We start from the raw sequence: 11,848 nt of genomic DNA, 5'->3' as shown, positions 1-11,848 counted from the left end.
TAAAATAATTTAAGAAAAATTAAAAAGGTATGAATGGCGTTAATGACCAATGATGTTTTAAGCCACTAAACAAAAACCAAAAAAAAAAAATGGCCCATTATATTTTGTTAGAAAAAGGTTCAGTTTTACCTAAATTTATTTATTGACATGCAGTAAACTGTGTCAACCACATTTGACTTAATTTATGCTCATTGTCTTTTGTGTAAAACTTCTAAATGTAAAAAGTTTATTTTATAAGTATCGATGATGAACTTCACGAATTTGAGGCTAATGTTCCATGTGACGGCAAAAAAGTGATGCGTAGTGTAAATGATATTCATAAAATCAAAGAGAATCAATAAATAAGGAATTACAGGATGTTGTTAAAACTTGAATATTTTTTTTACTTAAAAAAATAGGATATGCACTTCCTTCTGTGAAGTTAACTTGATTGATGTATTACGATTCCTAATACTAAGGTCAAATAACCTTATTGATGTCTTATTCAATATTTCCTTCCAGTTCTTAAATACTGATCAAAACTAAGTCACGAACTATTATCAGCCTTCGTCATCTTACGGTATATTTTAAGAAGTAATAGCTGATATTTGAGGTAATGTGTTATTTCGAATCAGTCTAATAGTTGGTGGAGGGGAGCAGGAATAGTTTGAGGCTATAAAGGAACATCCTTCGTTCCTCGGGATGAGACAATAATCCAAGAGCTGGAAGGATGAAGGGTATTACGACTGCCTTGGCCCTCACTTTGGTCCTCGCAACCATCGAGGTAATCCATAAAAAACAAATAATCTTGACTTTTTTCGAGTAAAACTTTTTCTTTCTAAAATCTCAGCACATTAATTTATCAGGTTTACATTGCTAGTGGAAAATATCCCAATGTAAATATAAAAGTATTAATTTTTTTTAAAAAAGGGGATTTATTATATTATATTTTAAACACTTTTTAAAATGTGCAAACAAAAATTATCTCGAAAAAATTTATTCTTCAAGTATAGAACTGCATTTGACGGTACTCCATGATATTTAGCTGGTAAAAAAACAGTAACAAAAAAATAATGTTTAAATAAATATATAGTATCCAATTTTAGTCTCAAAAAAATTTATATTTCATTATAAGTCCGACGTTTTGGTCATCCTCTAGGACAATCTTACTACAATTTTAGAACATCATTTTTAAAAAACTTTAAACTTATTTGTTATCTTTAGTTTTTATATTTTGACCAGGTCATTAATTTCAGTCCACAATCACCCTATTTTCCAATTCTTTATATTAAAGTAAAAATTAAAAATTTTAATCACAGTTAATTTTCACTATTATAATTTATGAATTGATAACAATTGTCCTTGAGGATGGCCGAAATGTCGGACTTATAAAGAAATATAATTTGTTTTGAGACTAATATTGAATAAAATTTATTTATTTAAACAATAACTAGTCTCAAGAAAGTATAAAAATTATATATACAAAAATAATGTTTTAGAAAAGACAAGAATGGAAAAAATATATATATATATAATTTTTACTGAAATGTTTTAGAACATTTTTTAAACAATTTTTTATTTTAAAATGAACAACACTGTTGTGTTAAATAGTTTTAAAAAAACAGGTGTATGCTTGGGATGTTAATGCAACGTTTTCATTAAAATCGACGAACCGGACGTGCCATTTCATAATCAGTTTTCACATTTTTTTAATCATTTCAAAAAACAATTTTTATTAAACTTGGTATGCCGATGTATCATTTAATGGTTTTTAATATCAAACAGGTGTTATCCTCATTGAAATAGTCTGACAGAATTTAAATACTGATTTTTTTTTTAAATCTCTCTCTAATGTACCTTTAATTTTGTTTATTTGAAATAATTAACCATCCAAATTTTTTAGTTGTGATGCAAAATGGAATATAAAATATGAAATGATTTTTTTATATTTTTCGAATTAAAGCGCTGTTGTGTCAAAGAAAATTGAAAAAAAATTGAAATGAAATGACTTTGAAGTTGTCGATTAAAAAGATGTCTTTCCGTTGTTCATGTCCCATTTGTACAAAGGTCTCTCACTCTCTTAATTTTTTTTAAAAAGAAGATATAAAAATCTTAGCGATATTAATGAACAAAAAGAGAATAAGTATTCCATGACAGATTTTTGGCCAGTCAAATTCCAGTTCATTTCATGACTAAAACTGGTGTAAGCAGATCCTAAGGGGCCAATGCACAGTGTGACGAAACACGCGATTTTCTGAACATGACTTTTTCAAACAGATATTTAACCAAAATTAATTTTATTAAATTAATGGCTATCTTAATTATGGTGCTTTGTCGTTTTGGGTTGAATGGTAAAGTACTTCATGTGATAGTAATAATGCAAAAGAAGCTATTACTTGTTTTCTTTAGTTTTTATATTCTTGTCCTAACTTAACCTAATTTTAAAGGCTTATTCAGCCTAATTTAAAAAAATGACACCACAGATAAACTTTAAACGAAAACCGTCTACGTACTACTGCAGAATTTTTTTTTTAATAGGTGTAATTAAGTAACTTGAAAACTCTTCGTAACAATAGAAGATTCTTATGTAGTGACATGAGTACGATAATCTAATTATAGTCGTTCTTTTATTTTATTGGTTTCATGAAAAATGTTTCTGCTTAAAACATAAGATATTATAAAGTATAATAATGATAATCATTGGTTTATACTTCGCTCCTTCTTAACACCTCCATCTAAAATTGCAAACATTCGATTTATTTTCATAATCTTTGGACCTTGTTTTACTATAAAAACAAGATCATTAATATGAAAAGATGAAATATCTTCTTCAACTTCTTCACCTTCTTGAAGTCTTCCAAAAACTTAGGAAGTCTCATATTTTTCATAAATAGGACAATCAGAAACTTTCAGTTTTAGGGAACAACAGGCCAGAATTTTTTTTAAACAACTCGAAAAAGTTCATTTACTTTATTGAATTAAAAAATGTTAATCTACACCATTATACTAGAGTAAAAAAAAAAAAGAACATTCAATTTTCCGTCATATAATTTCTAATGTTTAAATTTTCAACACAACAATTAAATTTTTATCTCTAAAATCCAACGGAATAGCTCATAATTAGACTATAATATACTTCAAAGCCTAAAAAACAAGTTTATATGCACTTTAAAGTCATTACAGAAATTTAAAACGTTCAGTCTCGAGAGTGCCAAGACTCTCGAGACATTGGTCCCGAGTTTTGGAGGTGCAAGAGAATTTAAGGCGAAAAACAAATAGGCGCGATAGAAGTGAAATTTCTTTGGTTCTAGTATTTGATGAAATTTTATTATTTTAATATTAAAAAATAAAATTTGATTGAGGAAAAAATCCATTTGATTTTAATAATTAAATGAAATACCACCTTTCTCATAGGAATACCTGAATTAGTGAAGAGTCACAAAAAAATTGTAATTGGTTTTTGTTATTTATTACCCTAATTTTTATTCATTTATTTTGTTGTTTCAAAACTGGGAACTCCTAGGTATTATCTAGTAACCTCCTGATTCAGTTCTATCCCCTTCCTGTTGTATAACCTTGCTGTATTTAACACCATTGGATCACTGCAGAGTCCTCAAGTATTTGTTATTTCATAAATCTCTGTGTTTCCATTTGTTTATTGCTTAGTACAATTACAAAATATTAATAAAGCAAATACAGGTAGGAATAGGAATATAAAATAAATACAAATAAATTATAAAATATAAGCTTAATATAACTATTTTAGAAAAAAAGTCATAATCACCATTTTCGAATAAAAAACCTAATTATGAATGACTTGTAATTTTAAAAACCGATAACAGTGATTTAATGATACGCTTTTAAAGACTATTAGATTAATAACTGTTACTTATTTTGTATAATTTAAACAACAGTTCATTGAAATTTCTTGAACTCCCACAGTTTTCATAAAAATTAAATAACTTTTTTTTATTCTTTTAAAGTATTAAACTATTGTTTTTTTTCTTGAATGATGACATTAATGTAGAAACTAGTTATATATATTATTATTATTTTCAATTCACTGAAGTTATCCTTGAACTGTTTATTCATACCTCATTATTTTTAGGCAGAAGAAAATGTAAAAGCAAAAATAGCGAAAGTCTTCAATACTTGTAAAGAAAAAAATCCTGTCACAGAAGGTAAGTAGTTTTGTTTATAATAGCATTTTTCGATTATTTTAAATAACTTATTTATTGTTTAAAATACCTAATTGTAATATATTTGATGTCAGTTCTGGGGGTGATTCTAAGAAAATGTTGATAAATTCAAAATGTATAAATTGAAGGGTTTATAGCTATCAGAAGCTATTTTAGGGCATTTTTCAGTTTGACCCAAATTGCCATGAAAAAAAATACTCAATCCGATGATCCAAAAATTAGTAGCTCTGGCTTTTAGTTCCTATACTCTGCTTGAAATAACACTTCAATACCTATCTAAAATATTATGATTAATAATCAAAGATAATTGAAAGAATTAGATTGCAAAGAACTATTTGACTCTAAATGAAGTCCTGAGAAAAAAACCTAAGCATTTGTTACCTTGTTGGTTGTTGAATATAATTTCTTTATGTAAGCCCAGGATAAATGGATCTTCTTATATTTAAGTTTTACGGATCTTTCTATTGTTTATTGTGATGACCTAGGAGCAAGACAGAGCAAACAGTGCATCACAACATTTTTAACAATGTTTTGTGAAAGCTCTAAACAGAAGAAGAAATATTTATAATGAAAAAAAAAAAAAAATGAATCTGCAAAGGTGCTCTGTCAAATTTCAACAGCATTATAAATATTCTTTTGAATCTCATCTTTTTTTAATATATTTTCAATGAAACCAGAACTTCCTTTATTGAATAAATGTACTTTTAGGTGATATCTTTAGATTAGGTATGTGACAGTATTTTTCATTATTATATAAACATATTTCTCTGAATGTAAAAAATCATAGTATTCCACATTAACTCATTTTTCTTTTAATTCCAAACATTTGTCCTCAAAAGATAATTAAATGGAACCCCATAACACTATTATATTATTGTATAATAAGAAAATAAAAAAATAAATTGTTGATTTATGGGAGCAGTGGCATGCACAAACCCAGCAAACTACCCTACTACTGCCGCATCTTAAATACCAGAAGGGAGACAGAAAAAAAAGAGATACCAAAATTTGATCAGAAATATCTGGATTTTATAAAAAGTGAAGAAATCCATTGTTGAGCTCTTAAATTAGTTTTAAATCATGGGTTTAAATTCAAAATTTTATTTTCTTTAAATATTTTTAACTTTTTAATTAATTGAATAATAGTTTAAAAAATAATCGATATTATATCACGAATTTTCTTTAATAACAAATATTCCCCTTTTCCAATTAGATTCATCTTTTGAAATCTTTTTTCAGCCCTTACTGACTATTTAGTTTAAAAGTCAAATTGTATAGAACCATGCCATAATAAGTGCTTTTGTTTTCTTGAAAATTGGGAGTAGATTTAATTTAGTGGTCTGATTAACTGAGAGTATTTCAACATATTTAAAAATATGTGTTATAACTAATTTATATAACTTTTCAAATCATTATTTAGGAGTTATGAGAAATTAATCAGTAATAATTTTTTCAGATGAAATTGGAGCATTTAGAAAAGCTGATATAGGTTTCAGTTATTCACATGATGCAAAGGTTAGTTGGGAAACATTGTTGTGATAGTATGTTCTACTGATCATTTTTAATATCTAGTTAAGCATTACTTGATTACCAAGTAATATTGTTTTTTGCTTCCTACCATCTATTCATTTAAATTAATAGAATTTATTTTGTAATCAGTAATTTAAGAAGCACCTTATCTCCATAAAATGAAACTTTGGGTAACAATATTTAAAACTGACCTAGGAAATTACTATAACTTGATTCATAATTTTTGTATTTTAATTGGTGCATTTACAGTTCTATTACATATGGTACCTTACATGAAATGGGTAAGACATCCTCTTACTAATAAATTTGGTTGGTAAAGGCAGTTTCGGAAAAAATATAAACGAGATATTTTTCAAATGACAGTTTCATTTTGGTTAGGATATGTTTAAGGAATTATTAATAGATTTTGTTAGCTTTAGCATATTAATTTGAATATAAACTTATGCTATGTTAAATATTTCATAAAGTATTTTATATGATTCTCTGTAGATATCAAACATTATCAATTATTTTCATTTCACTAATTGTTCAGGACCTACTTCAACAGTAAGTAATTTGTAATTTTTATTTATAGTGTATGCTGGCATGCATGCTTGAAGAAGGAAAAATGGTGAGTATTTAATTTTCTTATTTATTTATTATGCATCAAGTATAAAAGAGGTTTAAATCAATAAGTAACATTTATAGAAAGATGATATAGTTTTTCACTTCCTTGAAAATAGTATGATTTGGAGTTTTTAAAATTCAATTTTTACCTTTTAGAATACATGTTTTCTTATATATAAAACATGTGTCCTTAAGGTATAAAATGAATTTAAAAAACTAAAATTAAAGCTAAAGTGTTAAAATATCAATAATTATAAAGAAATTATCGATACTTTCAAAACTTTGACCATAATGGAGCATAAATATTTGGTTCAGACAGAGGTGGATAAAAAAAAAAAATATTATTTACAAAATAGTCACTTGTCTTGGCTTCTCATCCACGCACATAGCAGCTGCAAAAATGAGTCTAATAATTTTTAATTTATTGTTTTTAAAACAATTTTACCAAGTTTTTGATTATTCATGATTTTTGTTCTTCCATAGTGATAATTATAAAATTATATTAATCCAGAGTTTGATTGTATTTCAAAATATAAGATAATAAATATCTTTTGTCTCTTGTATTTTAGGAGACATAATATAGATTAAAGAAAAAAAGTTTCCTATTGTAACAATAAAAATATAAGATAAAAAAAATGTTCTGTATTTAATCTCATCAAAATACAAGATACAAAAAGTATTTTGTATTTTAAAGCAGTAAAATAAAAATTCTTTTTTATTTTGTTTATGAAAATACAAAAAAAAAAAAAAAAAAAAAAAAAAACCAGGGACTGAAAATAGCTATTGATTACTATTTCTAAAGAGTTGCAATAACCAATTAATTTTTATTTATGTAAAATAATATCTTGTTTAAATGTCTATATTTCATGATTTTTTAAAATAATTATCTTTAATATTTATTTGTTGAACCTTAAAACATAAATTTTTATAACATTTTCCCATAATTTTTTAAAAGTAATTTTGAAATGGAAATGATTGAGCACTTTTTGACCAGAATAAAACACAGTACCTCATTGAAGAAAAAACTAATTCATTATAAAAATTTTGATGAAATAAATGGGCCTTAACTTGACAGTAACTCCAGTGACTGAGGTTGAGAACTATTACGCCAGACTTGATAGTGCTATTGTTCTTCATGTCAGAAAATGTTAGAATGATGGTAACTGTCATACAATTTACACCATGGAAGGTACTGTGACAGTTGGTACCTTGGCAGTAAATTGTTAATAGGCTTTGAACGTAATAGCAGTTTTGCTACCACTACATGCAATATCAATAATTATGTCCACAAAGTATCCCCACAACAGTAAATACAGTCCTGACAGCAACTATTACACAATTTACACCAAGACAGTGGCTATAATAATTTGTACTGTTAAGGTACAATATCTTCCGGAATAAAGGTTTTATATTAAGAATGTGATCCAAAATAGAGTGATGAAATGTACTTTTCCAAAACCTAAAATATTAGGTTATATGTTACTAAAATAGTAGGTATTATACATTCTTATTGCCCATTTTATTCAATTGAACTAAACCTTTTAATTAAAATTTTTAGCTCAGAGATGGAAAATACATGAAAGAGAATGCTTTAATAATGGCTGATGTTTTTCACATTGATGATTTTGATGAAGCAGCCAAAGCTCGAAAAGTTATTGAAAATTGCGCAATAGAAGGTAATTATTAATATTAAAATATTGCATTTTATATTCTCTCAGAAATTATTTACATTATCAGTAATTTGAACTTTTTCAACTTTTTCTCTTTTAACTTAGTTATAGTCGACAGTAACTATTGTCAACTATTAATATTTATTAATACAGATTACTACATATATTATGTAATCTGTAATAATAAATATTATATTAATATAGATTAATTGTGTTAATTAATTGTGTTTGTGTTAAAAATGATTCTCATTCATTAGTTATGTTTTTTAGTTCCTGAAGTTGGTCCTGACCCATGTGAATTTGCTTTTAAGATGGCTGTATGTGGAGCTAATGAATCTAAAAAGGTGAATATAATTTTACTATGAAATTTCTAATTTAAATAAAGAAAAAGATGGAAGTTGTTTATAGTGAAATTTCTTAAATTTTGTCCTTATCTTTGAGATAAACTAATATAATGTATTGTTTCAGCTTGGAATGAAGGACCATGACTTCTTTGAATAAAAGATAAACATAAAAAATATTAAAGTGATAAAATCTACTTATAGAATACTTCAATTTTTATAATTTGAAATGTTTTCACTTTAAAATAAATGATGCATTTGTCTTTTAAATACATAATAAATTGTATGATAAGTCCAAAAAAAAAAAAAAAAAAAAAAAATAAGAAGGAAGAAGTAAAATGTAAAAATATCCGTTTATATAAAATACAAAGAACTTTTCAGCTGATTTTTTTTCATTGTCTATCAAACTCCTTCCCCAAACCAGATGGAATCCATAAGCTATTGGTTAAAATAAAAATAATGTGCGTCAATATGGACAGCTTATAGCATTGGATTTAAAGTGGCTAAAAATGAGACTACTTTGATGACCCATTCTTACATTTACTATAGGAACTGTTGTACTTCAGATTGTTTTAACTCGTACAAAAGTAAAGCACAAGTACAGTAATACAAGGCCAGACAGAAGTTTTATTAGTTGATTATGTTGAGTTGTATCCTCTACACTACACCTATATGGATCTCAAAGCACATAGAGAAATTGGAAAATATACAAGTGAGATACCACAAGCGACTACTGTGTTTGCAACAAAACACCCCACACTTTATGGTAACACTAGAAGTGGTACCCATTCCTGTGGGATATCACAATTTAAAGCAAACTTTGTCCTGGTTAGTGAAAATACTTAACATGAGTTTTACTCGTTTCGGGAAACAATCTTATTTAAAACTACTGCTGCTAGACAGTAATAACCAGCTGAGCTTGTAATATAACTGGGTAACACAGATTAGAAAACTACTGGAGAGCTTCGGAATGTTTGACCTGATACTATTCAATGATCCGATAAGTATCGATATTAAAATGTGGGAAATCTTGGATAGATATAAAAAATTTGTCAAGGATAAAGACCTCTTGTTATTATGAGAATCAATCTATAACCCGAGGTACGGTAGGGTCTTCATTAAACCTACCTATAAATCAGCTGCACCATAGCTTACTTGAGAATAAATGTACAACTACATCACTCCAGTAAATATGCAATGACTCTAAGTGTTGGTCCATACAAATAGACATTGGACCCACAGAAGCTTTGTTCAGGTTGTGATGGCATGGCATAGAAAGATTGTTTCCATTTTTTAATAAACTGTCCTGTGTATCAAGAGAACCGAATCCGATGCTGAGACTAAGCAATATTAGCCAAAATCAGTTGTATAAATTTATATCAGTACCCTCATGAGTGGATTTTAAAATTATTTTATATATGTAACACAAAACCTTATACTTGGAGCTGAACCTTCACAATATACTGTATAGTTTTTCCTTTTATATTATTAAATATGTAGTGACATTTCTTTGTTTTTTTTTTACTCTGAGGAATATAGATAACCCAATTTGGGCATATTGTTTGTTATTATCTTATATAAATGATTTTTAACTCACTATTTTTGTAAAATAACTGCAATGATATCCTAAATTATATATTTTACAGGCTAACTCTATTTAAACCGGGGTCGCCCCATAAAAAAATAAATAAATTATTATTATTAAGTACAGTATTGAACATAAGAGTGGAACAAAGATTCCCAAAACTAGACTAACACTCTTGGTGTAGTGACATTTAGACGTGAAATACAAAAGGTTGTGCTTTCTTTGGCTGTTATTACTCAATTCATTTTCAACACTGTATTCTGCTCAATTAATTCATATATTTCTACCCAAATAGGGTTGATAACACAAATTCTACTTTTATACATTAAATATACAGTGATAAATGAATAAGGAGTAGCTACAACTTTAGTTAAAGGTTAAATGACTTTTCTTCTCTGGTTATTAAAAAAGTAAAGAATTATTGTTCATAGAAAATACCAGTGTTCTCCTCATTACCATACGATCCTGTAAGCCTTGATAGTACCTTTCCTAAATTATAATTTGTTTTAGTATTAGGGCTGCATTACTGATTTCACACACTAATCTACCTTTTTTGAAATGAATAAGTGTATTAATGGAAGAGGAAATCATGAAACCATGCTGAGGAATTTAGGCCTATTTCTTTGACTAGCACTGTTCCAACCCAATGCTAACAACTATGTATAAAACAACATATCAACTATTCAATACTTTAAAAATTTAAAAGGTTAGTCATGGGAGATTGAAACTATATGTTGAACAATTGCTTCTAAATGTATGAAAATATCTTCAGCACTTTTGGTATGAAGCAGATTTTTAATGTCCTAAGCTTTATAAAAAAAATTCCATGAAACCATGGATCTCCTCCTAGAGACCACAAATCTTTGAGAATATAATAATATGTATAATAAAAACCTTGTTAAGAAAAATTTCTTGCCAGTGGTGGGTCAATTTATTTTATATCTCTAAGAAAGTCCTCTCTCAAATTATTATTCAAAATAATCTTTGATTGCAAAAATGTTAATGCAATCCAAAAAAAGGATATTTAAGAAAATGAATCATATTTATTTGTTTTTCTATCATAAGAAAGATACTGAGAAGTATGGTTCATACTGAGAAGTATTTAACCATGTTGATGAAATATCTGTGCTTGGGTATGCTGATTATTTAGTTCTGTTAGGCAAAGACACTATTAAATTAAGTAAAAAAAAATTGTTATGAAAGCCAAAAAAGAATTAGGTCTAAAAAAACTACATATAAAACACAATATATGATTAGTAGCAGATATGGAGATAATAGAGAGAAAATTTGAATTAAAGAAAAAGTTCATGGTCTAGGATTTATATTTAATAGAAAAAAATAAAATTATATTAAGATAGAATAAATGTGTGCTTAAGAGTAATAATGCTTGTTATTTCAGAATGAATGAGTCCTTAAAAGTATAATAAGTATTTATCTGATGGATAAATGCCTAAGAGCTGGCCCAAACATGGCTGTGTAGCTATGTGTTTGATGGGAAACACTTATTCTGACTTTGAGGATTTGGGATTAGCTGGAAAGCAGTAATGGGAGATATGTAGATATGGACTACAGATGTTAACAGGAGTAAATTTTATTGTTCTATAAACCTTTTATTTTTAATTGTTAAAACAAATTCCACAGTAAAGTTATCTTTATAAGGTTTGCAGAACACACACATATATATATATTTGTCACCAAACTGTGTTTTAAATAACTAAATTTTTATGTTCAGAATTATATTAGTTAGAAGAGAGAGAAATGCTTTTTTTAACAAGTGATGCTGCCCACATATATTACGTTGCTACATGCATAGCAGACATGAGGAAAAAGAAATATACTGTATTTATCATTTAAAAATACAGTATATTTAAATCACTAACTATTTAATTTTATAAAAAAAAAATATTTCTAATATAAAATACTTGTTTTTAAGTAGTT

At 26.9% G+C, this 11,848-nt stretch overlaps 1 protein-coding gene across 1 annotated transcript; it reads left to right on the top strand.

Moving 5' to 3' along the window:
• The first annotated feature begins 611 nt into the window (after window positions 1-611).
• On the top strand, window positions 612-8,510 carry LOC106685263 (uncharacterized). Its single transcript, XM_014427831.3, has 7 exons — window positions 612-763; window positions 4,088-4,160; window positions 5,635-5,693; window positions 6,283-6,318; window positions 7,873-7,990; window positions 8,255-8,328; window positions 8,453-8,510. The coding sequence occupies exons 1-7, from the start codon at window positions 710-712 to the stop codon at window positions 8,483-8,485; spliced, it is 447 nt and encodes a 148-aa protein (XP_014283317.1). The 5' UTR covers window positions 612-709; the 3' UTR covers window positions 8,486-8,510.
• Window positions 8,511-11,848: the final 3,338 nt, after the last annotated feature.

Source organism: Halyomorpha halys, unplaced genomic scaffold, assembly GCF_000696795.3.
Source record: "Halyomorpha halys isolate HHAL.00 unplaced genomic scaffold, Hhal_1.1 Scaffold674.1, whole genome shotgun sequence".
NCBI lineage: Eukaryota > Metazoa > Arthropoda > Insecta > Hemiptera > Pentatomidae > Halyomorpha > Halyomorpha halys.
The sequence above is the reverse complement of the archived record's forward strand: the minus strand, read 5'-3'. Positions and strand labels throughout refer to the sequence as shown.

Coding starts and splice junctions, on each gene's coding strand:
- LOC106685263 (XM_014427831.3), top strand. CDS start 710: ATGAAGGGTATTACGACTGCCTTGGCCCTCACTTTGGTCCTCGCAACC. Junction 5,694..6,282: donor GTTATTCACATGATGCAAAG/GTTAGTTGGGAA, acceptor TTTTATTTATAG/TGTATGCTGGCATGCATGCT. Junction 7,991..8,254: donor TGAAAATTGCGCAATAGAAG/GTAATTATTAAT, acceptor TATGTTTTTTAG/TTCCTGAAGTTGGTCCTGAC.